At 53.6% G+C, this 26,940-nt stretch overlaps 1 protein-coding gene across 1 annotated transcript in view; it reads right to left on the bottom strand.

Moving 5' to 3' along the window:
• Positions 1–26,940, bottom strand: part of SH3PXD2B (SH3 and PX domains 2B) — a 66,121-nt gene that overhangs the window by 24,390 nt on the left and 14,791 nt on the right. The window contains exons 3-5 of the mRNA XM_041398017.1: positions 13,095–13,170; positions 6,051–6,127; positions 1,222–1,313 (exon numbers count right to left, since the gene is read on the bottom strand). Of these exons, the coding sequence (XP_041253951.1) occupies positions 1,222–1,313; positions 6,051–6,127; positions 13,095–13,170 (245 nt within the window). The remainder of the gene's footprint in view (positions 1–1,221; positions 1,314–6,050; positions 6,128–13,094; positions 13,171–26,940) is intronic.

Below are 26,940 nucleotides of genomic sequence, written 5' to 3'. Positions count from 1 at the left end.
GGGCTCTCAGACCAATCTCATCAGTGACCACGAGCTGCAGGAGAAATGATGACAGGCCAAGCCAATAGAAACAGGAGCCAAAGGAGGAAAGCAGGGATGGGGGAAGGGGGAATTAAGAGAGGGAATGAAAATAATCCAAAAGCCAGGGAGAAGATGTAGTCCACACAAGCACCGTACTGAGCTGACAGGCTCAGCTGCTGCTCAGGGGAGAAAAACAAAATCCCTTTATCTACCTCCACACCCTTGCAATAGAGAGTGGTGTCAAATCAATTTATTGCCTTTCCCCTGACAATCAGTCAGGCCTCCTGCACTGCTCAGAGCCGTGTCACATGCAGCAGGGAAAGGGAGAGCAGCAGAGCAGGACACGGAGGCGGCTGCTCAGAGCTCTGCTGCTCGTGATTAGCAGGAGATGGGTGGCTCCTGGCCAGAGCAGCTCACAGTCACAAGACTTAGAACCACACTGAGTTGTGGAAGGCATGCAAGATTCCCTGCAAACCTTGCTGGGTTTGCATGGAGAGGCTCTGGAGCTTGGTTATGGATGGGGCTCGTGGATATGGGGAGGCAAAGTGCCCTTCCAGCAAGGCAGAGGTTGGTGCAAATGTGTGAAGTGAGGCTCTTCAGGCTGATCATGCTCCTGAGAGTGGTATTTGCAAGTAGAAAGAGGCTCAGGAAGAGACCAACACTTCATGGAGTACCAGAGAAGTGTTTCCACTTCCCCACTGGAGAAAATTGCCCACACTGAGCTGCACAGCCTCTCCACCAAAGTCTCCAAATCCCAGATCTGTCACTCACAAGGGAATTGCTCATGAACACCAGAGTCCTGGATATCAGCAAGTCCAAGGCAGTTTGTGTCTCATCACATCCCAGTTTGTGTCTGCCCATCCCAGTTTGTGTCTCATCACATCCCAGTTTGTATCACCACCATCCAAGTTTATATCTCACCATCCCAGTTTGTCTCTCCCCATCCTAGTCTGTTTCTTGTAACATCCCAGTTTGTGTCTGCCCATCCCAGTTTGTGTCTCATCACATCCCAGTTTGTGTCTCCCCAGCCCAGTTCGTGTCTCCCCAGCCCAGTTTGTGTCTGCCCATCCCAGTTTGTCTCTCCCCATCCCAGTCTGTGTCTCATCACATCCCAGTTTGTGTCTCCCCAGCCCAGTTCGTGTCTCCCCAGCCCAGTTTGTGTCTCCCCCCTCCCAGCAGTGGCACACCCACCCAACTCACTCTTTGGGGGGGGTCAGGTCGTCGGGCCGTGTCTCGAAGAACTGCAGCACCTCCTCACACTGGGAGATGTAGGGGGGCAGCTGGATCAGAGCCTGAGGAGCAAACACACACACTGCTGGTGGGAGCTTCCAAACTGTGCCAGGAGCCCAGCGAGGACTCCTGGGAGTGCAGGACCTGGCACCCAAGGAGAGCCACAGCAAACCCAGAGAGCCCCACTTCCACCCACCACCCCACCCCGCTGCAGTTAAAACTAAAGGAAAATAAGCAGAGACTGCCCAGGCCCTGCTTAGCCAGCTCCAGCTTTTTTGGCAGGTGTTGTGACAGAGGCTGAGAGCCCCAGGGTGTCCACCCAGCCTCCCAGCTCTGTTCCCAGCCTGGAGCAGCCATCCCTGGGAAAGGCTGGGCACTTTACACGTGGCAGACTCTCAGTGCCACCCCAGCACAGCCTAAAAATGCTCCCCTGGGCAGTGGCAGATTGGGAAGGGGCAGGGAGAGAAGGAAGGGAGGCAAAAGCACAGACACCAGGGCTGGGAGGCTGCTCTGCTGCTGTGGAATGGCAGGAGATGGAAAATTCCCTCTGCTTCTTTCCCTTCAAGGAATCTATTGTAAAAAGTCTTCAACAGTGGGACCTGCAGGGTGAGAGTGCCTGGCTGGGAGGGCAGTGGAAAAAGGGAGTATTTGAAATCAGGGAGCAGAGCTGCAGCCTGACCTGGAGCAGATTTATATCCAGTTTTCTGTACAATTCCCCCTCCCCTCTGTTTGCTGTCCCAGCAGTCCCGTGACAGCAGCGTGGGCAAAGCAAACCTCCCCTCATTTCTCTCCTGGAGACAAAACCACAGCTGCAGAGCCTCGGGGTGACCACAGAGATCAGATGTGGCTCCTTACTGCCCCAAGTGCTGGCCCCCAAAGCGCTTGCAGCCACTGAGCAGCAGTGCCTCAGTGCCAGCACAGCAGACTGTCACACCACTAATCACAGGCCAGGCTGAACAGGATCATGTGAGACACAGCAGAGACAAAACCACTCCCTCCATGGCTTCTGGGCCCAGGCAAGGGCTATTCAGATATCAGGTTTTGCATGGATGCCATTCCCATGTGGTACCACTCCCCAGCTCCAGCATCCCATGATCTAAGTGATTTCCCCATGCCAAAATCCCTGGGATTTTGTGGCCTGGAGAAGGCTCTGTGCCCTCTGAGAGAAGGGGATGATCCCAGAGAACACCCTGTGCTGGAAGGAGCAGACATGAGGCCCACAGCTCATTTCCCAGCACGTTTGGAAGGAAGCCCACCCAGAGCTGACAGTGCTGAGCCAAGCAGGTCACCCTGTGGCACGAGCAGCCTGATGTCTGTGCCACCTCTGGCCCTGCCAGCCAGAGCAGGGCCAGCAGGACACAGCAAAGTCACCTTCCCATCCCTCCTGCAGGCCTGAGGAGAAAGGACCAGACAGAGGATCCTTGTTGGATCAAAATCCATTTTGCAGGCAGTGATAAAGGGTTTTCTTTCCCTTCTCAGGGCAGCAGTATTCTCAGTGGGCCACCCAGGCTCCTTGGGGTAGAGCATCACCACTCCTCCATCAACCCCTCTCTGACACCTTCCCAAAATCCCTTAGACAGGAGGAAGGCAGATCCCACACCATGAGAAAGGCCAAAGACAATAAACTGGAGAAATGGGAAGACATTTCAGGCCTCAGCTCCCTCTCCTTGCCAATCCCATGCTTGTTTGAAGTCTCATTTAGCAACTCGTTGCTCTTACCACTTTGCTCTGATTCCTTCGCTGCTTTTCCTGCACTTTTTCTTAAATTGCCACATTTTCCAGTACAACAGGAGCTGCAACAGAGCTCTTCAGCAGGAACACTGCCCTGTGAAAGCAGTGGTTCCCTCCCTGCTCCTCCTCCCTGCTTCCACCCCAAATCTCACCCAGAAAACCGAGACACCAAACTTCCCCCAGAGGAGATGGCAATAAAGCAGAAACTTCCTCACACAGCTCATTTTCCACCTCTGCAGCCCCTGGTCAGTCCCACAGCCAGCTCAGCTCAGCTGCTTTCCGGGTAAGCAGCAGCAGCTCAAGGCCAGGAGGGAGAGCTGGGAACTCCTGGGTGATGCATTAACGGCAGGGGGTGAGCACATCTCCCTAAGTGGGTCATATAACATCAGCCATTACCTTCCTCTTGTTAAGTCAAATGGGTTCATTATATTTTATGCCACTAATGGCATGGCTCTGAAAGAGGCAGCAGCAGCAGCATTTCACCACTGAGGGATGTTTTCTTGCCCAAAATGGAATTTACGGCCACGTCTGTCTGTGCAGCTGACACGGGGGACAAGCACCACCAGCCTCCCCCAGGACAGCTCAGAGCACACCCTGCCCCACACCTCCAGCACTCTGCCCTCATCTGCTCTCCTGGCCCGCAGTGATTCTCGTCTGCAGCCCCTCTGCAGAGCTGTCAGGATGCATTTCCCAATCCATCTCCATCCCTGGAGTTGTTATTCCAGCCACGGCCTCCCTGCCAGGGGCTTGGCTGAGCCCCAAAGCCCACAGCCTCCCCCACCACGCAGAGGCACTGCCACACCTCCCTCACCTAAGGGATGGCATGGATATTTTACCATTTCCCCATCTCCTCCTGTGGGTTTTACAGTCTTTGCATGTATTTCCAACAACATTCAGACTGGATTTTGGAGGTACCAGTCCTACCATGGCTGCTGCAAGTACTAAAGCATGTTTTTGACATGATGAGATGTGACACACTGGATTTGTGTGAAAATAGTTTGTCGTGGACTTCAGTATTTTGTTTCCCCTGCCAAAAAAAATCTGCCCTAAGATCATAATTTCCCTTACACTTCAGCCCAGTTTTATATCCTTCAAGAATATGGAGCAAATTGTCTCAGCCTTCTCTCTGTTCCAATAATTTTCTGAAGGTACAACTCATCTTACCCTGTTTTTGTAACCAGTAACTGGAGTCTGCATCCCAGTTTGGAGCCACCCCACCATCCTACGGCCTCAAGTGCTGTCTGCCACATCAAACAGGAGGCCTTTTCCCAAAAAATGGGAAAGGAAAGGCTCCCTGAGGAGCTGAGCCCTTCAAACCAAGTCCTGCACGGAACCATTTCACTGCAAACTGGTGATGATGGACACAGCCAGGTCCTTCCCAGCCCCTCCAGAGCTGGTTCTGCTCTGCAGCTGGAGAAGGGACAGGGGGAGGCAAAGCCCAGCAGCAGGGTGCAAACTGGAGTGGGGCTGGGCACCTCTGCCCCCTGCAAGGCCAGGCCTCCAACACCAGCATGAACCATGAGGAGAGAACAGCTAAACCATGGGTGGGTTTTAATCCAAAAGGGGATTGATAGCAGGGGCTAAGCCAAACTCCCCGTGCTCTTGCTGCCTTCAGTTTGAGCTTTCATGTTTCCCAGACTCTGCACTGCCCTGGTACAGAACTCTGAACTCCACACCAAGTGTCAGCAGCTCTCCTCACAGCTCAGGCACACAGAACAATCCTTTTCCAGCCCAGAACCAAGGACACCGCTGCAGCTTCAGCCCAGAAAGTGCCAACAGCAGGGAATGGAGGAGAGCAGTCTGGGAGGATGGGACTGCATCAGCTGGAGCTGGGATTGGACACTGAACCCCAGTATGAAATGGACCAAAACTGATCAAAGAGTGAGAACTCGTGGCCAGGAGTCCACCTGGGGTGGGGCCATGGCCGGGCTCCTGCACTGCCCAAGGTGTAACCTTTGAAGGGCATTTAGTAAATCCCTGCTTTATTCCTGAACTCTGCCCAGCCTCTGCTCCAGGCAGCCTCTGAAGGCATCAGGGCAGCACTGGCACACCACGAGATGCTGTCAGCCCATCAGGATGGAGCTGGGCCAAGCTGGGATTATCCTTGGTTCTGAAGGCATCAGGGCAGCACTGGCATACCATGAGATGCTGTCAGCCCATCAGGATGGAGCTGGGCCAAGCTGGGATTGTCCTTGATGGGTGTCCAAGGACAGGGAGCTGGGGGTGCTCAGCCTGGAGAAAAGGAGACTCAGGGGTGCCCTCATCACTGCACAGCTCCTGAAAGGTGCCTGTGCTCAGCTGGGGTTGGGCTCTTTCTCCAGGCAGCACTGACAGAACTAGAGCACACAGTCTCAAGCTGCACCAAGGGAAATACAGGTTGGATATTAGAAAAGAGTGTTTTACAGAAAGGGTGATAAAGCTCTGGAATGGCTGCTCGGGGAGGTGGTGCAGTCACCATCCCTGGGTGTGTTTAACAAAGCCTGGATGTGGCACTGGGTGCCAGGGTTTAGTTGAGGTGTTTGGGCTGGGTTGGACTCCATGATCTTGAAAGTCTCTTGCAACCTGGTGATTCTGTGAATTCTGTGAATTCTATAACTCTGCGTTGAGCTGTTGGGGCTGGGTTGGACTCGATGATCTTGAAGGTCTCATCCAATTTGGTGATTCTGTGAATTCTGTGAATTCTATAACTCTGCGTGGTTCTGTGAATTCTATGTGATTCTGTCTATGATTTGGTCTCATCCAATTTGGTGATTCTGTGAATTCTGTGAATTCTGTGAATTCTATAATTCTGTGTGGTTCTGTGAATTCTATGTGATTCTGTGTATGATTTTGTGTGTGATTCTGTGATCCTTTGTGTGATTCTGTATATGATTCTGTGTGATTCTGTGATTCTGTGTGATTCTGATTCTGTGTGTGATTCTGTGTGTGATTCTGTGATTCTGTCTGTGATTCCGTGTGTGATTCTGTGTGTGATTCTGTGATTCTGTATATGATTCTGTGTGATTCTGTGTGATTCTGTGTGTGATTCTGTGACTCTGTGTGATTCTGTGAGCTGGCAGCCCCCTCACCTTGCAGTACTCGTCAATGGGGATCAGCCGTTTGACCGCGACGTCGCGGATGTGGCTCCGGCGGAAGAGGATCTTCCCTGAAACACGAGAGGAGACAGGGACAGGTCAGCTCAGCACTCCGGGATCACTCTGTCAGGACCTTTTCCCTGCACCCCGCCTTGTTCCCAAAAGCACCATACCCCAAAAAATCCCATTCCACACGCAGATTGAACACCTCATCAGAATGAGGCACAGTTCAAGTGGCAAGGACACTCCAGAGGAGGAAACAGCTCCCAGCAAACTGCATCCTCTGCTCTCCCACCAGTGATGAGGAGCAGCCCCCACCAAAGCACACCTCTCTGCTTGCTGCTGTGCAAGTCTGGGGTGGACAAAACCCTTGGCAAACGCTGCAGGACATCCCTTGTCCCATTGTCCAGGGTATCCAGCGTGGGCAGCAGCCAAGCCAGAGGGTTTTTCCCTATGCAACTCCTGGTCCTGGAAGCCACAGTGTCTGCAGCTCTGAGTCAGACCTATAGAATTTTCCTTCCTGTCTGGGGTTTATTTTTGTTCTCCATTAATGGGATCCTCTTGCCACTCCGTTTCCTCCCCTCTGGCTTATGGTACAGGCCTCTTGCCTTTGAAGCCTAATGAGTCCTAAATGCTTCAAGCTGCTCTCTCAGAGAACAGCTTCTCTGGTTTAAGCAGACAAAAGCCATTAGCAGACAGTGAAACAGATCCCTGATCAAAAGGGGTGGTACTGGCAGGATTTCAGACCACTTCCCAAAGCTCCAGGAACTGGCACTGCTCTGCAACACCATCACCTGGAGAAGTGTGGTTTGGAAGGTGGCTGGCAGTGAAGTTCCTCCTGGCAGCTCCAATACCACAGGAAAATCTTTTTTTGTGCCTGCTTGGGTTTCCAGTCCCATCCCTGAACCCAAGGAGAGCAACAACCCCTTCATTTATCAAAGGGGACAAGCCAGAAGCCAAACTCCCCTCACTCCACCCTTGCAAACCACATGAGAGCAGGGAAAAAGCACTTGGGCAGTCACAGCATGGCTTGCTTTGTCCCTTTGTCCCTTTCCCTCTGGAATTACTGAAGACAGGGGCTGGATGCTGCTAAGAACAGGACACAGGAAAACGATCACATGATTCTGACAATTTTAAATCCAGGGCTGAGTCATTGATCAGAATTTGACATCCAGGGCTGGGTGATTTATCCCAGTGTGAAATCCAGGGCTGGGTCACCCCCTGTGCCTCTCCCTGACTTGGCCAGGAGCTGGGTCACGGGTGACTCGTGCAAGCTGCCAATGCATTTTTGAAGCAGAGATGAACTAAAGCCAAGCCAAGTTCAGCTTGCAAAGAGCACGAGCAAGAACCTTCTGGAGGAGCCAAATCTCCTGCCAGGCTCAGTTAAAGCTTTGGAACAGGACTGAATCCACTCAGAGGCAGCTCCATGCTTGCCCTGCAGGGAAGGGAGGGGGTCAGGCAGCTCAGCCCAGGATTTCTCCTCATTTCTGGGCCCCTGGCAGCAGGGCTGGGATGCTGCTGGTGGGAAATGCTCTGCTCTGCAGTGCATTCCCTCTCAAAGAGTGCCAAGAAGAGCCAAATCTGGCAGCCTTTGTGACAGAGTGAGAACAAAATCCCCCTCTATTCAATCTTTTCCTATTTTGAGGGTGAAGAGCCTGGGAACAGGGGGTTTGTCTGGGAAAATTGGGACCAGCACCCAGGCTGGAGCTCCATTCCTTGCCCTGAGCAATTCTTTTCCATCTGACAAGAGAATGATCAAGTTTTGCCTTTGCATCAGCAATCCCAGAGTGTTTGCTGCTGAGGATTCTGTTTGATGATTGCTAAAAAGATGAATGGATCACACCAGTTCTGCTGGCAGAGGGAAGGAATGGCTGTTCTGGTTCTAGGTCTGCCAAAATGAAATCACTGATGGGTGGGTAGGTTATAAATGGCTGAAATAATAAGCTCTGGGTGTGGGAATATTGAAATGTTTAACAAACATATGCTAGTGAGTAATAATAAAAAGAATACAGTTTGGGGGAATAAATTCATCACAAGTGATCTTAAATTAGCCCAGGCATGGAGCATGTGAAGCAGCAGGAAATCCAGCTCCTCTCTCTGTTTGCTCTAGATCTGGTATTTTTCAACAAGGAAGTTTATTTTCTAACAGAAAGCTGACTTTAATCAAAAAGCCTAATTAACATAATTGCAGCCCCTTCAGTGCTGCCAAATCCAGCAATAGAAACCCTTGAGCTGACAGGCAGGAGAGAGAAGGAAACCCCTCCTGGGAGGGAGAGCAGGGTCAGGGAGATGCAGCATTTCCCTGGGCAGGTTTTCCTTGGCCCAGACCTAAACCTGGGGATTTAGGGAGGAATTTCAGCAGAGCTGTGCAGGGGGGCTTTTCCCATGGCCAAACCAAACACGAGGGGAGCACAGGAGATTGAGGGGGGCAGAGAGCACCTGAATGATGCTGCAGCTCCAGGGGATGGCTCCCAGCACCTCATTCCCAGCACTCTCCCCCTGGTGCTTTTCTGGCTGCTTCCAGAACCTGTAAGGATCCTCAGCCAGGTTCTGGAAGTGTCCCAGGCCAGGCTGGACAGGGCTTGGAGCACCCTGGGGAGTGGAGGTGCCCTGCCCATGGCAGGGGTGGATGAGGTGACCTTTAAGGTCCCTTCCAACCCAAACCATTCCATGGCTCCACGATTCCAAACTCATTTTCCCCCTCCCAGCACCGCTGCTGCCTTGGGATGAGGGACACCAAGGACAAGGGGGCAGCTCTGCTGGTAAAGGGCTTTTCCATCAGCTGCAAAGGCCAGTGCTGCTGCAGGCTCCATTTGCTCAGCTTCTCTCTCTTGTCACCGTGCCAGGACTCAGAAATAATTGGATTTTCTTATTTACATGGATAATGTGATGCATGAGCAATGGGGGCAGTGAGGCTCCATCCCTGCTGGCACCAGGAATTCCCTCCAGCAGGAAGTGTGGTCAAACACACTGTAAAAATACCCTGCAAAACGCACTGTCCTTTACACAAACAAAGCTGAGAGAGCACTGAACATTTATCACCCAGGAATGTGTCAAACAAGTTGATTTTGGAAAAAGAGGACTGAGATAAGGCTCTAACACACAATGGCTGTCCTGGCTGTGCAAGCACCCACGCTCCAGGACCTGCTGCCTGCTTTTTCTGGGCTTTAAAAACCTGTTAATCCCTACAAAGGAAAAGAGAAGCTCTACTGAAGCGATTCTGTCTGGCCATGAAAATTCCTCTGGTGCAAGAAAGAATCTGTTCCCCAGGAGTGGAAGAACCAAACTCTGTGGGTTACCAATTTTTGATTTGGTTTATCTGATTGACCCAGAGTAAAAATTGATGGAGCAGCTCACAAAGTGGGGCTGGAAAAAAATGCAGCCTGGTCCCCACTGCCTCAGGCCCTCATTGGGACTGGGAAGTGCCAGGAAACCTTGGGGACAAGGCTGATGAGGAATTTGGGTCTCCAGCAGTGCCAGCCACAGCAGGCAGGCCACAGGAGGGGTTAATCTCTCCAAACAAACAAAAACAGCGAAAACAGGGCTCTGCAAATTGTTCCCTCCTGGGGGAATTCTCCAGGTAGAGCTGGAGTTGTACTGGGAGCAATTAGCTGGAAAAAAACAACAAACCAACAACAAAAAAAACACAAAAAAACAGGCAGAGAGACTTAAGTAGCAAAATTGTGGAGCCAAAGGCTGGATCTGCACCAAGCTGAGAACCCCAAACACATCCCCCTGGCCAGCCCTGCTGTGAACCAAGGCAGAGGTTCCAGGAGTGGAAAAGCAGCTGTGCCTCCTGCTTTACCCTGGAGGAGCCCCCCCACTCTGCCCCTGCCCACGGCCTCGGAAAGAATTCACTTCTCTGCACCTTTCAAATCACATCCAGACTTTCCCCAGCACGGGTTCCAAGCTCACTTCAGAGAAAACGCAGCCCTGAATGTACACGTAATTAATCCCAGCCCCTGGAGCAGCCAGCTATGCCTGGGATGGGGGATCAGGCGTTTCCAGGAGTCCTGCACGCAGCATCTGCTCTGTGCAGGGGTTCAGCCTGCCCTCCCAACCTGCTACAGCAGAGATCCCATCTCATCAGAGCACAAAACAACAATGAGGACCCTTCCCCATCTCCAGCTCACAGGAAGATGCAACAGGACTGAGCAAAGTCAGGTACCACAGCTGGAAAATGGATGAGTTTTCCCTCACTGCCTTCCCAGAGGTTTTGTGGGGAGCTAAAGCACCCTCACAGTTATCCTGGGAGAAAAACCCCACATTTGTGGGTGGCACTGATGCCCACACCCAGCAGGCTGGTGGGCTGGGAAAGGAGCAGAAAGCAGGGCTAATTCTGCTTTTAAAAACCACCTCCCCAAACCCCCTTTCTCCTCCTCCCTCCTCAGGACTTCACTGCTAAATCTTCCTAAAAAGCAGCTTTACAGCCAAAGTGAGCTCAGCCTCAGGCAACCCCTCCTTGCTGAGGCTCACGTTTCCAGCGAGGCAGGAGGACTGGCCAGGAGCTGCTCCAGGCCACTGGGGCTGCAGGCAGCTTGGAAAGCTCCACGTTCCTTAGAAAAGCTGTTTCCTGCAGCATCTGGCACAGCCCTCCCCAGCTGAGCTCATCTGTTTGCTCTGCTCCTTCTTTCTTTCCTGGGGTCTCCAGGCTGTCCCGTGCCAGGGTGGAACCCTGGTGTGGCTGTCCCAGCTGGGCACCAGCAGGGCTCTGCTCCTCTGCAGCTGCTCCAGAGCCGTGCCAGGGGCACAGCTGGTGCCAGCCACGGGCTGGGTGCTGCCACAGCTGCTCCAGCACCACAAAAAAAGCTCTGCCAGGGGATCAGAGCCAGCTAAGAGAGCTCAAAAAAACCACTTCAAATTCCCCTCAGAGCTTTTCAGGCACAGAGCAGGAGCACTGCCAGGAAAATCCAAAGCCCACCAGGCTCTGCTGTGGGATGGAGGTGGTGCCAAGAGCCAGAAAGTGACAAGCCCTGGCCCCAAAGCTCAAGAGAGCTGCTCTGCTTTGGAGGACCCAGCTCTGAGGCTCCACAAGGGCTGAGGGGGCTGAAGGACTTCTGCACTTCCAAAAGTCCCTCCTGATAGCATCAAAGACCTGCTCAGAGAGGCCAAAGTCTCCAGAAATTTCCCATAAAAAGTCAAATCCTCAAAGCGCTCACAAAACGAGGCCACACCAAGCCAGTTGCTGTGGGCTGGTGTTAGAATGCGGGGCAATCCTGGAGCTCCTTCCCATGCCAGGAAACCAGCCTGACACAGAAAGCCCTGGCACCTGCTCAGGTGGTGCTGCTGACCCTGAGATGGGGCACTTTGGGGTTTGCTAAGGAAGCCAGAGCTGCAGGAGGCATTTTGGAGAGCTGCAGTGGTGCTGCTCTGCAAGGGCTTCCCAGAAAGCAGAGGGCTTGCAGGAAAGCACAGCGGCCAAATCTCCCCTGCTAATGAAATTCAGATGCTCCAAGTGGGATTGGGAACGAACTCCAGTATTCCCAGAAGCTGGACACCACCAAAACCCAGCAAGTCTAGGGAGACAGAACCACGTTTGTGCAGAAAACCAGTCCTAGGCTCACCTGGGCTGAGAGAGACAGAGCTGGGGGTCAGCTGTGACAAAACTTGTTGTCATCCCAAGCTGGGAAGGCAAAGAACTGCTGCAGAAAGGAATCAGGCTCCAGGGCAGCCAGCAAATATTGAAAGAGCCTTCAGGTGAAATCCTCTTTCAGAAGCAGGGCTTGCCCAGGCTGTCACAGCTGCAGGGACAGCCGCAGCTCCTGCCTGCCCCTGAGGACAAATCACCTCGGTGATTCCCAGCTCCAGCCACACACCTTCCCCGAAGCACAGGCCTCCTGGAGCTGGCCCAGGTTTCTCTTCCAGCAATTTCCAGCCCCTTTTTTTCCCACAGTGGAAATCCCAGTGACACATTTCCGAGCAAAGGGGAACTATTCCAGCACCAGGGAGAAACAAATACTGGTGAGTGCGAGCAGCAGGGCTCTGACCAGGCTTCCCTCCCAAAAATAGCAGAGTTTTGGTGGGAATTTTCTGCAAGTGTAGCAGGGCCAAAGCACAAATCCATTTTTTCCAAGTGATGCCCTTTGCTAGTTTGGCTCCCATCTCTCCCTGCTGGCAGGAGCACTTGTACAGCAAGAGCTTTTCTACTCTTAACACCAGCTGAGCTTTCCTGCTCTAACACCAGCTGAGCTTTGCTTTTGCTGATGTTACAAAGCCAGGACAAGCCAAAATCAGAAACCCAGACCAGATTCTCTTGCTCAGAAAGGGGTGAAAATTATTTAATTTTTTTTTTCCCCACAGCACTCAGAGCAAAGCAAAGCCCACAAAGGCCTTTGTGTTTCTAGAAGAGCCAGGAGGCAGAGCACAGCACAAAGGCTGCACTAAACAGACCTGACAGCCACTGGAAGTGATTATGGTGCCCTGACATTCCTAAATATCCTCATTAGCTGCTGGGGGTGGGGGTAAAGACAACTCTGTGGTCAAAGAGACTCCCCACAGGCTGCTCGTTTTCCCAAGGCATATTTGGGCTCTTTTTCCCCCCACAGCTGCAGCCACCAGCAATCCCCACGCCACAAAGAGCCAGGGATTATCACATCTCTTCTCTGGGCATAAAACCACTGGTGCTGGGCATGGCACAGAAATGTGGTTTTGAGCAGTGCCTGCCAAACACCACGGCAGGAAGCCAAGGCTGTCCATCAGCCTGAGTTCCATTGTTCTTTCCCTCCCTCTGGATGTCCCCTGCAGCCGCCCAGGACAGGGAAAGCAGCGTGGCAGCAGTTTTGGGCAGCCTCACACCACCCTCAGCCCTGTGCCTATGGGGCTCTTGGTCTTCCACTCAACAATTCTGGAGGTTCAGAGAAATCCTGGGGGGTTTAACACCCACTGGGCACACTGCTGACAAATCCAGAGGTGTTAAAGAACTCAGAGGTGCAGCAGATAAGAGTTCCCACATGTGTGCATGCTCCCAGTCCCACAGAGTGGGAAAAAGCTCCTGCAGTGCCAAAACCAGCCTGGGCTCTGCTGAGCCCCCTGGCCTACCTGGCAGAAAGGGGATGATCCTTTGCTTGGGGTCCTTCTGGCCTCCTTCCATGGGGAACTTGTCCAGCATCTGCATCTAGGAAAGGAAATGCAAGAGAGGTGAGGAAGGTGAGGGATTCACTGGCAGGACACAAAGCAGGGGAGCCAGAACACACCCAGAGACATCCAACACTCCCTCCTTTGGGAGGAAGATCCAAACTCTCCTCTGGTTTCCCCAGGCCATGGATCTGCAGTGTCTCCCAGGATTTCTGCAGCTCCCAGGGTACTGAAATGGGTCTGGCTGTGTCTGTTGGAGCTCTCTGCCTAAAGAATTCACATTTTTGGAAGCACTGGAAGAGTCCTGAGCACCTGGAAAGTCCAACCTGCCCTCTGCAGCCCTGCACAGGCAGTAGCTACTCTCATTTTCCTTGGCTCTCAAACCCTGGGATAAATTACTGAGGTTTGGAGCAGAGGGGACAGATGGAAGGAGGTATTTTCCCCTGCACTTTGAGAAGAGATTAAAAACTCCCCCAAGCCTCCCAAAGACAAGAGGGAAAGCAGAAGGAGCTGTCAGAGTGAACTCAGAGCCTGGGTGGCACTGAGCACAGCGGGGCTGTGCTCACAGGAACCAACTGGGGGGAGTTTGTGAGGGAAAAAATGTCCCCAGCCAGGGACTGTGGTGACATTCCAGCAGCCCCAGGGAGGACTTGGCTGCCCAGGCAGGCCAAGATCTCTTCCCTCCATCCATGGAAATGCAGGCTGCCAGCACAGCCCCGTCCCTCTGTGCAGCACTCCTGGGTGCAGAGGGGCCCCCAGCCCCGCTCACAGCTTGGGGCTGGAGAGGGGGCAGGAAAACCAGGCACAAACCCTGCACAGCTGGCTGTGTTAAACCTGGGGGCACTGGGAACAGTCCTGGAGACACTGGGGCAACCCTGGAGGCACTGGGAGCAGTTCTGGAGGCAGTGGGGCATTCCTGGAGACACTGGGGCATTTCTGGAGGCACTGGGGTCAGTCCTGGAGGCACTGGGATCAGTCCTGGAGGCACTGGGGCAACCCTGGAGGCACTGGGATCAGTCCTGGAGGCACTGGGGCAACCCTGGAGGCACTGGAAGCATTTCTGGAGACATTGTGGGCATTCCTGGAGACACTGGGGGCATTCCAGGAGGCACTGGGATCAGTCCTGGAGGCACTGGGATCAGTCCTGGAGGCACTGGGATCAGTCCTGGAGGCACTGGGGCATTCCTGGAGGCACTGGGAGCTCCCCATGCCCTGCTGCAGCCCCAGCTGAGCTCCCTGGCTGCAGAGCTCTGTGATCCTCCAAGGCAGAGCAGGGCAGGCTGTGCTCTCCCAGCACACGAGCCTGGGCTGTGCCTCTGGCCAGATCCCTTCCCAGCCATGTGATCCCACCAAACCCATGCAGAACTCCAGCCCAGCCCATCTCCATCTCCTTTTGCTGCCCTGCAAAGCTGCTGCTCAGCGTGGGGACCCTTCTCTCTGTTCCTGCCCAGCCCAGGGGCTCCAGCACCACCCCCAGACCTGCCTGGGCTGGCACCACGCAGCCTGGAAGGAACAAACTGCTCTTTTTTCTTGCTGGAAGGAGGAAAACGGGGGGCAGAGTGCCTGGAGCACCCTCTGGCATTGACAGGAGGAGGAGAAGGTGGGGAAGGAAAGGGCAGGGGGGTGATCCCATGGATCCCAGCCAGCCCAGCTGCCACATCACCCAGCTCTGCGGGAGGCAGCAGCAAACACCAGCTCATCAGCTGTCCTGGGCATGAGCCTGTGGGAAGAAGAGCTGAAAACCTCACTCCAAGGAAAACAAACCCCTGTGAGCACCAGGAATAGCAGATCCAGGAGCACAGAGGCATAGAAAGCCAGCCTGGGCTGAGGGCTCCTCCAGAGCTGCACACACACAAAACACAGAACAGAGAGGGGAAAAGAGAGCTCCAGAGGCAGGGGAAAGGGCAGAGGAAAAGAAAAGAGAGCTCCAGAGGCAGGGAAAGCGCAGAGGAAAAGAAAAGAGAGCTCCAGAGGCAGGGAAAGCGCAGAGGAAAAGAAAAGAGAGCTCCAGAGGAGGGGAAAGAGCAGGGGAAAAGAAAAGAGAGCTCCAGAGGAGAGGAAAGAGCAGAGGAAAAGAAAAGAGAGCTCCAGAGGCAGGGGATGCCACCAGAGACAAGGCAGAGGCAGCTGGCAGAGCTCTGGGTTCCCTGTGTGCTCCCTGTCCTGCTGGCTCTGCAGGATGGGGACGCAGCAGAGGCTGTCACACTGCTCCAGCCAAGGAACGCCAAGGAAAGCAGCTCCAAAAGAAAAGAAGGGATGGGAAAAGGGATGGGAAAAGGGTAAAAGTGCAGCAAACCCACCAGCCCTGGGGAAGGGACACAGGGACAGGCACCAGAGGCTGGTGTGCAGGTCGCAGTGCCAGATTTTCTGTACGGAGCACCCTTCCCCAGGCACGCCCCAGCAGAGCTGTGCCAGGGAGGGGGCTGGCATGGGGACACTCCAAAGGTCCCCTCCAAGCCCCAAACAGGGCTGCTCACATCCCAGCCAGGCTCCTGGGGAGAGGGGCAGACAGGGCAGCACGGATGAGACAGACACAAAACAAAGGGGAGCTCAGAGGGGCCAAGTCCTGCTCTCAGCAATGCACCCAGCCAGCTCAGGGAGAAAAATGAAGGGGAAAAAAAACCCAAAAACCCAGCAACAATTAATCTATTGTTTCTCCTCTTCCAATATTATTTTTAAGTATTTGTGACAGAGAAGGAAAAAGAAAAAGGCTGGAGTGGATGCAGTTTGAAGAATTTTGGTGTCTGTTATGACATGGGAAGCTGTTGTGTCCCATTTTTTCCTGACCCCTTTGCAGCAGGGAGAGGACTGGGGCACAGAAACCCCAGGGGGGTACCCAGCCCAGGCTTCCCACACCAGCACAGGGCACATTTATCCACATTTATCTCCACCACCAACTAATCTTATCAGTTAGCTGTTTTCCTTACCCAGGAATGTCTGGGCAGCTAGTCTGGAGTGAGGCAGAGTGTGAGAACTCCCTGTCCCCACCCCCAGCTGTCCATTACCAGGGAAATACAGGAAAAACAAACCAGGATAACACCCCCAGAGAGGGCAGCCTTGCAAAAGCAGCTCTGTACCAGCAGCCCTCAGGCTGGCAGAGAGCTGCTTCATCAACAGGAAACCCCTAAGATAAAATCCTAATTAGAGCAATTAAGAGTGCTGCAGGGGATCCTGGGGAGAGGGGATGCCCCTGCTCAGCAGGATTCCTGGCAAGCAAAGCCCAAAAAGGAGCTGTGGGGCAGTGCCAGAGGGTTTTACACCCAGGTGTCCCAGCCTGCAGGCAGGACATGGCACTTCCCAGCTGGAGACAGCCTGGGGAAAGCACTGCCAAAAATGCACAGCCCCAGGCCAAGTGCCAGCAGGTAACAAGGTGTGCCATGCTCTGCTGCCCCTCTCCTGTCCACACTGCAGAGCTGCTCCTCAGCAGGAGGATTTTGAATGAGACAAGAGGAACGGGCAGGAACTGATGCTCAGGAAGCCCCACCTGGACAAAGGGAAGAACTTCTTCCCTGCTCAGTGAACAGAGGGGATGGGGGATATCCCCTGGGGATGTTGCAGAGCTGTTCCTGTGCCCCGAGCTCTGGGATGGCCCTGCTGGAGCAGGGAGGTGGCACAGTGACCTCTGTGGTCACAATCCATCCCGGCATTCCGGGATTTGCTCTGCTTGGCTGGCAGAGCTTCAGCCTAAAGCCACACTGCTCCTTTGTGGGCCAGCAGGAGAGAACTGCCCTGAGCCTTTACCCAGAGCACAGCAGCCAGCAGGGAAAAGGGGGAAAAAAGGAGTTCAACAAAAGGCTGCCAGCCTGGTGGCAGAATCACAAGAGACTCTTTGTGACAAGGGCAGCAGCAGCAGCCTGCCGTGGAGCCGGGATGAGCTGGGCCAAGGCTGCTCTCATCCACTCATCCAGCTTTAAATTCATGCTCAGCTTTAAATTCATGTCCAGTTTTAAATTTGTGCCCAGTTTGAAATTCGTGCCCAGTTTGAAATTCGTGCCCAGTTGAAGCCTGTAGCAGGCCCTGCGAGTGCCCATCCAAAATTTCCATCATTCTTTGCCTCTCGATCCTCATGGAAGTCGAGACCACCGGGGAAAGGAGAAGATCCTGTTCTGAAAATCCGGGTCTGACTGGTCCACCAAGCCAAAAGAGGCTAGAGCTGACTGGTACCCTTGAGATCTCCCATGACATGAACACGACAGGCTCTTCATTGACTGGACTTCGAAGGACTTTGCCATCCACACTTCTGGTAGCCATACACCTCCTCCCCTCTTTTTTTCCCCTTTTCCTTTCCCTTCTCTTCTTTCCCTTTCTCCCTAAAGCATTTTTTATGCGGTCGTCTCAATAAAAGTACATTTGTAGGACTTTGCCATCCACACTTCTGGTAGCCATACACCTCCTTTCTTTTCCTCCCCTCTTTTTTTCCCTTATCCTTTCCCTTCTCTTTTTTCCCCTTCTCCCTAACGCATTTTTTATGCAGTCGTCTCAGTAAAAGTACATTTGGTTTTTCCTGCAAAAGCCCCTTGCCGTGTCAGCGGTTGCACCCTGAGGGCAGTGAAAAGAACCCTCAGGAGCCACGTCCTTGGGACGGATCGTGTCAGGCCCAGACACGGCGAGGCACAGGAGGAGGCAGGGGCTGAGCTGGGCAAAAGCTCAGGGCAGGAGCAGCAGCTTCCTGAGCCTCCCCAGCTCCACACAGCCCTGGAAGGCAGGGAGAGCCCCAGGCAGCCAGGCTGAGCCCCAGAGGGGACAGCCAAGGGAGCGGGGTCCTGCTCCAAACTGCGGCCACCAGAGTCCCACTGCTGAGGTGGGAAAGGGACATGGGTCCTGCCAGCCCTGCCAGGGGGGACACAGCTCCTAAGGACTTCTCAAAGAGTCCCTGCAGATCAAAGCACTGGAGTCAGCCGGTTTGGGAAACCTCTGCCAAGCAATAGTCTGGGAAGAGACATCTGGCAGCAGCTCACAGGCCCCTGTTTAGTCTCCTTCAGATCCTTCCCTGCATCCTCAAGGGCTGTCTGAACAAACAGGGGGTGAAACAAACCCTACAGCAGCCCAGAAGACAGAGGGATGAACAAGCAGCAAGCCCAGATCCCAGATGTGCTGGATGAGACAAGAGAAACGGGCAGGAACTGATGCCCAGGAACTTCCACCTGAACACAGCGAAGAGCCTCTGCCCTGGGCTGGCACGGATGCCAGTCCTGGGCAAGGGCTCCAGTGGTGCCACACCATTCCCACGCCATGCCAAGGGGAGCTGGGTGCTCACAGCAGCAGGAGCTGCCTAGATGGGCAGAGTGAGGAGCCCAGTGCATTTAATTTCATTTCTCACAGCAGCAGGAACTGCCCCAGCTGAGCAGAGTGAGGAGCCCAGTGCATTTCATTGCATTTCATTTCTCACAGCAGCAGGAAGGCCAAGCCCAACCTCGCCAGCACTGGGAAATGGCATCACACAGCTGGATTGTGAAAACCTCATGGAAAGCTTGAAGCATCGCTCAGGAATCGACAAAAAAAAAAAATAATTAACTGAGGTCAGAGGGGGGAAAAAAACAAAGGGCCACACAAATTGTCAGCAGCTGGCAGTACAGGAGGGATTTCCTGTGAAGGCACAGGAGCATTGGCACACGCTGGTGCCTGGGGGCAGCTCCTGGCATGGGGAGCACTGGGGTGGGCAGGATACTCCCTCCACCCCTGGGACCCCAGCACTGAGCCACCACCAGCTCTGTGTCACCCCAGAAAGCACAAGGGACAAAGCCAGGAAGCTGGGGGGGCTCCCAGTGGCAGAGCTGCTGGGGACAGAGCAGCAAGGTCCCCTCCAAGTGCCCCAGGGCTCACAGGGAGGGCTGGATATCCAGAACTGAACAAAATTCCAAGGGAAATGCCATCCTGTATCATGGATATCCAGAACTGAACAAAATTCCAAGGGAAATGCCATCCTCTATCAGGGATATTCAGAACTGCACAAAATTCCAAGGGAAATGCCATCCTCTATCAGGGATATTTGGAATTGCACAAAGGAAACACAGCAAAATTCCAAGGGAAATGCCATCCTGTATCAGGGATATTCCCCCTGGGCCAGCAAACACAGAGGAGCTCCCAAGAGCAGCAAACCCTGCTGCTTTCTGGGCTTTGGAAAATGCAGATTTAGCACAGAACTCAGCCCAAAGCGCCCCTTGCCCTTTTAGGATCCAAGCAGGACAAGCAAAACCTCTCAGGAGCACAAAGCCTGGATCTGAGAGCTCCCCACACAGTGTCACCACAGGGACACAAAGAGAGAAAATCTCAAAGCCTCTGGCCAAATTCATTGCCTGCTAAAAACCCAGCACAATCCTGGGGCTGAAAGCAGGTGTGAAGCTGTCACCCCCCAAATGGAAACCTCAGAGCTCCTGGGACCTTTCCAAGGGGACTTTTTCATTTCCTGGAGGTGGGAGGAGGGCTGGAAAATGCTGATCTACCCAGGAGAAAGATCAGCAGGTGAGGATTCATTACAATTAACGTTTCATTGTGAGCTGCTGCCATTAAAAGGTTTTTTTTTTTAATGTTTTAAATGACTCATCAAGGGGAAAGCTTTTCTTAAGAATATTAATAGTGAAAAAACCCAAGAGAACGTTTTACACAGGCTCAACTGAGCTTCTTTCCTTGCCTTCCACTTCCTCTTCCCCATCCCAGCCATGGGAACATCCCAGCAGCACAGCTGGGGCTGTGTCACACAGGATGTGTCCCCTTGGCAAGAGCCAAAAGCCACAGAGCCACCACCAGAACCATCAGGAAAGCTGCACAGGTGAGTCCTGCTCAGCCACATCCCCCTCTCCAGCAGCCCCAGACACCTCAAACCAGCAACATCCCAAACCATGGAGGACTGGGAACGCATCAGGTTTGGGTTTCTGCTGTGGGAATGAGAGCAGTGTGCAGGAACACCAAAACCTGTTTCGCTGTGCTCACGCCTCAGTTCCACACCTCACACGCTGCTCCACACCCACAGCCAGCCCCCTGAAGGTCTCAGGGTCACACGAGACCCCCAAAAATCAGCCTGAGCTCCAGCTCTGGCCTCTCCCTTCCCTCCCTGCTCAGCATGAGGAGCAGCAGGGCTGTGGGCATTCCTGCCCAGAAATTGGTGCCCAGTTTGAGATTCCTGCCCAGTTTGAACCAGTGATGAGGCACAGGAGGAGTCAGGGGTGAGCTGGGCAAAAGCTCAGGGCAGGAGCAGCAGCCTCGTCAGCTTCTTCTTGCCCCACACCTCTTGCTAACCACCTAAACCATCTATTTCCCCTGCTGTTCCTTCCCCAGGCCCCAAGTCAGCAGAAAAGCCGATATTGGGAGATTTTTGTCCCCACACGAGCGAGGATTTCATCCTTTGGGTTCACAGAGGTGTCAGCAAGAGCAGCTCCAGGGAAAAGGGCACTGCAGACCCTGAGGGGCTCAGCTGCCAGACCCAGGGCTTCACACAGAACAAACCTCAGCCCCTGGCATGGCCACGGCCCCTCCTGCCCTCTCCCAGCTGGCAATGAAACTCTGGCAGAGACAGGAGGTGCTGGAAGCCCCAGGGAGCATCCCCAGAGCTCCCTCTGCACCTTCTGAGCTGAGCAGAGCTCAGGGCAGGAGCAGCAGCCTCACGAGCCTCTCCTTGCATCCCACAGCAGCTGCAAAATGCTGATCTGCCCAGGAGAAAGATCAGCAGGTGAGGATTCATTACAATTAACGTTTCAATGTGAGCTGCTGAAATTAAAAGGCTTTTTTTTTTTTTAACGTTTTAAGTGACTCATCAAGGGGAAAGCTTTTCTTAAGAATATTAATAGTGAAAAAGAAAAAAAAAAACAAACCAAGAGAATGTTTTACACAGGCTTCTTCCCTTGCTGGAATTTAAACACTAACCCTCCTCCCCTTCTGAAGAGCTTCCCAGCTGGTTTAGCTCTTCGTGTGGCTGAGCACAGAAACTTCTTTGGGGCAGTAAAAATATGGGATTGCAAAGCTCTGTTGACTGAGATGGGGTGAGAACCCCAAGATCTCAGATCTCCTGGCAGTTTCCCAGCCCAGCAGAGGGGCAATGCCTGCTGCCAGCAATGCCTCCAGGGGCAGAAATCCTCACACAGGGAGGGAGAACCACGATTTCATCTTCTAAAAAATAATTCCCTCCATTTTCCAGCAATATTATCCCCTAAAAAACACCCCCGAATCAAGCTGGCAGCTGCACTCTGTAAGGCTGAGCACCTCAGCATCACTGGGATGCTCTGCAGAGCACAGAGGAGTAGAAGCTGCACAAAAAGCAAGAGTGAGGTTGCACAGGAGAGTTGAAGCAGCTGGACTTGAGCCTTCAGCCCAAGGCAGGGAAAGATCTCACCTCCACCCACCTCCTTCTCCTCCTTCCTGGCTCTCCAGGAGTTCCAAGCTGGTTTCCTGCCACTTTGGGGTGGGGGATCAGCCCCAAAAGGGTCTCAAATCCTCTTTTAAACACCCAAACTCCTCACTGAGGGAAGCATTCCTCAAAACCTGCCAGAACAACTCATTTTCCTCCTCTCCAGAAATGCCCAGTACCAGCCCATGGTTGGGGGTAAAGGATCAGAGGAAAGTGGGAGCACAAGGAATTCTCCACAAGTTGCACAGCAGCACCTTGTGTATTGAAAAATACCTGGTTTGGCTAATTTAACGTGGTGAAAAACGACATCCAAGTGAAAACCTAAATGTTCAGTCAAAGGCAGTGTGAAAACAATAATTCACCTCTCTTAATTACACCTCCAAGATCTGATCTCCACGCTGCCAGGTGCAGACAGCCACAAACCTCATTCATAATTCACTCCTCAGTGACTCACTGCTCCTGCAAGGGCCTCAGAGTGTGGTCCCAGCATGGCAGAAAGGCTCAGGGAGGTGGAATTGTCCCAGGGAAGGTGCTGGGTGTCCTCATGCCACCAGAGACCATTTTTTAAGCAGGTTATTGCTCACTCTGCAACCCCAGAAAAGACCAGAGCGTGGAAGTCACCACAACAGGGAGCAGAGCAGCACCTTGGGGGTGGGAAGGTGAGCAGAAGGAAAACCCTGGAGTCAGCCTGGCTCCACAGAGCCCTGCAGCATCCTCCCACTTGGCACCAGCTCTCGTTTTCCCCTCTCCACTCTCTGGCTGCAAGGGTCCCCTCCCCTGAGCTCCTCCCTGCCCCACGAGGTCTCCCCTAACCCAGCTGGGGGACCCCAGCCCTTCCTCACACCCAGGAAAAGTCTGTGCAGCACCCAGAGATGGGAATGAGGAGACAGGCAAGCCCCAGGGCGTGCTGGATAATGGGGAAAACATGGAAGGGAAGTAAGGAGAAAGGAGCAGCACTTCTGGGATGGAGTAAAAAAGAGGTTCAATTGTTCCCCTGTGCCCAGGCCCCCCAGGAGATCCCTGCAGAGGTTCACAGCCCTTTGCCAGGGACCCCAAAGTGCCAGAAATCCCTCACCAAAAGCATGGGAGCAGTGATTTCCAGCAGCCTGACAGCCCTGTGAGAGCCTGCAAGGGATGGGAGAGGAGTGAGGAGCCAGGAATGTGGGGAAACACCTCGTCCCTTCAGCTTCATCACCTCCCCCTGCAAGGGCAGCACAAGCCCAGCTCTCATTTCTGTCTCCCACTCCCCATCCAAGCTCACAGATCCACTTCTTGGCTGCCCAGGGTGTGTGGGTGGTGCTCAGAGCAGTCTGTGCCATACCAGGAGGATTTAACAATAGAAACAGGTCCTGGCCATTTCAGTAAAACCCCCCCCTCTGAGACACAGCACTCCTTCACGCTGATTTACTGCTCTCCGTCCTCAGCCTCTCCCCAGGCAGCATCCATCAGCTTGAAACTGGTTCATTTTGGATCCAGGGCTGCTGCCACATGATATAAATTGCAGGTCCTTCCAGCAGCAGAGTGGCTGTGTTAGGTTGATTAAAAGCACACGCAGACGCTGGGTCTCACGTCAGCCCAGACCCAAAAAGCCCCACCAAACCCCCAGGGCACCTCCCCAGGGACAGGGGCAGGAGAGGGGTCCCAGGGCCCTGGCAGCAAGGAGGAGATGAATTTCCAGAGCTTTTCCAATAATAGATAGCTAAGGAGTGGAGGCTCAGGGAGAGAAACCAGGAAAAGCTTTAAGCATTGCATTATCCAAAGGCTCCTCCCAAAAACCCACACTGAACTGTCAGCACCAGCCCTCAGCTCCATCCCTAAGGGATGGAACTTTTATCCCTCCCATCCTTTTGGCTCCATCCACTCAGGCTCTCTCCCAGATCAGACCTTGCCACGCTTCCCCTGGGATGTGCTTCCCACAGGGCTGGGAGTGCTGTCCCTGCAGCTGCTCTGCCAAGTTTCCAGAGGGAGGGAGACACGGGGTGCCAGGAGGGATGAATGAGCAGAGAACAGGCCCAGGAGCCAGCCCTCCTCTGCCTTGGGTGCACTGGGAGCAAGGCACCATCCCAAGGGAACAGGCAGAGATGGACTCAGCAAAGCACTGGGACAGGGAGATGGGCTGGGAACCAACCAGGAGCCATGGAGAGCTGTTCCCAGCCTGGAATAAACCAAGAGCCATGGAGAGTTGTTCCCAGCCTGGAATAAATCAGGAACTATGGAGTGCTGTTCCCAATCTGGAATGAGCCATGGAATGTTGTTCCCAGCCTGGAATAAACCAAGAGCCATGGAGAGCTGTTCCCAGTCTAGAATGAGCCATGGAGAGCTATTCCCAACCTGGAACAAATCAGGGGTCATGGAGAGTTGTTCCCAGTCTAGAATGAGCCATGGAGAGCTATTCCTAACCTGGAATAAATCAGGGGCCATGGAGAGCTGTTCCCAACCTGGAATAAGCCATAGAGTGCTATTCCTAACCTCGAAAAAATCAGGGGTCATGGAGTGCCTTTCCCAGCCTGGAATAAGCCATGGAGTGCTGTCCCCAACCTGGAATAAACCAAAAGCCATGGAATGTTATTCCCAGCCTGGGATGAGCCATAGAGTGCTATTCCCAGCCTGGAATAAATCAGGAACTATGGAGTGCTGTTCCCAGCCTGGAATAAATCAGGGGTCATGGAGTGCCCTTCCCAGCCTGGAATAAACCATGGGGAGCTGTTTCCAGCCTGGAATAAACCATGGGGAGCTGTTCCCAGCCTGGAATAAACCATGGGGAGCTGTTCCCAGCCTGGAATGAGCCATGGAGTTCCCAGCACTGCCCTAGCAGGCTCTAGCCCTGTGAAGTGCAGATGTTCCCTCCTGCCCAGCCCTGCTGCGTGCCCTGGCTGTGTGCTGGCCTGGGAATGCTCACCCAGGCTGCTGCTCCCAGGGGCAGGCTCAGCTTTGTGTGCCAGGCACAGGAGGTGCCAGCTCAGCCCTTGCTGAGTCCCTGACCTGCCCCGGCGCTGGCACGCTCGGGAATGCGCTGGCTGCTGCTGCCAAGGGCTGGAACGCTATAAATGGGAGACATTTGGAGAGAGAAAACACGAAGGAGCCAACTTTTAACTAGGCTGGAGTGCATTGGACTGTGCATGTTCTTTGTGGAGGGAGAGAGGAGGAGAGTGATGAAGGTCTTTGATGCACTGCTGGAAAAATACCGGCTGCCCTTCCTGCAAACAGAAGGAGCTCTTATTTAATGGAGAGTGTTTTCTCCTGAGGTCAGGGATGGGAGTTCACTATTCCTACACTTCTGTAAGTGGTGTTGAGCCCGTGGCTCTGGCTGCAGCCTGGGCACGGAGCACAAAGCAGTTGCTGGAGGAAGCTGTGGGTTTTTCCCTGTGCTCAGTCACGCAGGGCCTGCCTTTCCTGATCCAACTGCCTGAGAGCGAGATCCTGATGATTTATTTTTGTGGGAGGGTGAAACCACAACGTTCATTGCACGCACAACTGCTCAGAATTTTGCTGAACTCCATAAACCCTGGAGGGGGGGAAAAAAAAAAATCCCCGAAGTGTTGAAATAAGATTCCTGTTACGAAAGAACTGTTGAGAGAGCCCTGTTTACCATCCCTGGACACACAAAACCCTGCAGCTCCTGCAGCCACAGCCTGGCTGAGCTGCCTCAGGGCTTTGACATCAAAGAGGCCGCCCAGACCAGGCATGAGGGCAAATCCAGGCTGGCATTGCCACTATATGACCCAGCAGAGGGCAAATCCAGGCTGGCATTGCCTCCTGCATGACCCAGCAGAGGGCAAATCCAGGCTGGCATTTTGTGGGAGGGTGAAACCACAACGTTCATTGCACGCACAACTGCTCAGAATTTTGCTGAACTCCATAAACCCTGGAGGGGGGGAAAAAAAAAGAAATCCCCGAAGTGTTGAAATAAGATTCCTGTTACGAAAGAACTGTTGAGAGAGCCCTGTTTACCATCCCTGGACACACAAAACCCTGCAGCTCCTGCAGCCACAGCCTGGCTGAGCTGCCTCAGGGCTTTGACATCAAAGAGGCCGCCCAGACCAGGCATGACCCAGGAGAGGGCAAATCCAGGCTGGCATTGCCACTATATGACCCAGCAGAGGGGGATCCAGGCTGGCATTGCCACTGTATGACCCAGCAGAGGGGGATCCAGGCTGGCATTCCCACTGTATGACCCAGGAGAGGGAGATCCAGGCTGGCATTCCCTGCTGCTGGAGCCCTGTGCTGCTGAGGGCACACTGCTCAGCACAGCTGCTCTTTGCTCTCCACATCAGGAGGGTTAAGATAACACTCACTTCACCTCTGAGCACTCCTGCCAGGAGCCTGGGTTAAATCATGGAGGAGGAGGAGAAAAAAGTGGAGGAGGAAGGGAAGGAGACAGAGGAAGGCAAGATCTGAGCTCACAGTAATGGAAGCAAGAGGCTCATTTTAATTTTTCAAGCCTCCAACTGCCTGAAACAAGCTGATGAGAACAATTCCTCTTTGTGTGCCAGCTCCAGCCTTCAGAGCCCATTCACTGTGCTGGATTATTCAGGACCTCTCTGACTCCCTGAGACACAGACTTTCCCCTCTCCCTGCCTCTGCCTGGCGCCTGTGTGCACACAACAGGTGAGGAACCCCTCCAGAAGGAGCAGGTTCTGTTCCACATGGAGATGGCAGGCACAGGCCACTGCCTGCTGCCAATTTTCTCATGGAAGTAGGCACCACTTCAACAGACTATTTATTTTTCGGTGTTCCACACAAAGCTGCTGGCCCCAGGGCTGCAGGACTCTCTCCAAGATGACACAGCTCCAGGTGGGTCAAAGCTGAGAGTTTCCAGCAAAGAACCTGAAGGAGTTCTTAAACATATGGACAAACAAGAGAGCTGGGAAACACACTGGATGCACAGACAGCCAGGAATGGCAGGGAGAGCCAGAGCCAATTTGAATGCTGCCTCAAATTCCCAGTTTTTCTGTCCCTGGATTGTGCAGCGAGCACGTTTAGCCCAGCCTGTGTCGTGTCTCCAGCCCTGGCCCCAAAATGAAAGCTCTGTGCAGGGGAGCAGCCACAGAGCATCACCCTCTGCTGCAGCTCCAGCTGGGACAAGGGCTGCAGGATTCCACTGCAAGGGGAAAAGCCTTGGGGCAACCAGGGGCACTCCTGAAACATGCCAGGGGACAGCCAGGGGAGTCAGGCTCTGCTCCAGGGAACAGGGACAGGAGGAGAGGGAACCTGAGAGAGGCTCAGCAGGAATTTCCCCATGGAAAGGGTGCTCAGGCTCTGGAACTGCCCAGGGAGGTTTGGATCCCCATCCCTGGAGTGTCCCAGGAAGGACTGGAGGTGGCACTCGGGGCTCTGGGGACAAGGTGGGATCAGGCACAGCTTGGATTTGATGGTATCAGAGATGTTTTTCCAACCTCAATAATTCTGGCATTCTGAGAATGTGGCTGCAGCCAAAAGGCAGAAGGTGCTGAGGACATGGGGTGGGGC

The sequence above is a fragment of the Onychostruthus taczanowskii genome, unplaced genomic scaffold (genome assembly GCF_017590055.1).
Source record: "Onychostruthus taczanowskii isolate IOZ18803 unplaced genomic scaffold, ASM1759005v1 scaffold14, whole genome shotgun sequence".
Classification (NCBI taxonomy): domain Eukaryota; kingdom Metazoa; phylum Chordata; class Aves; order Passeriformes; family Passeridae; genus Onychostruthus; species Onychostruthus taczanowskii.
The sequence above is the reverse complement of the archived record's forward strand: the minus strand, read 5'-3'. Positions and strand labels throughout refer to the sequence as shown.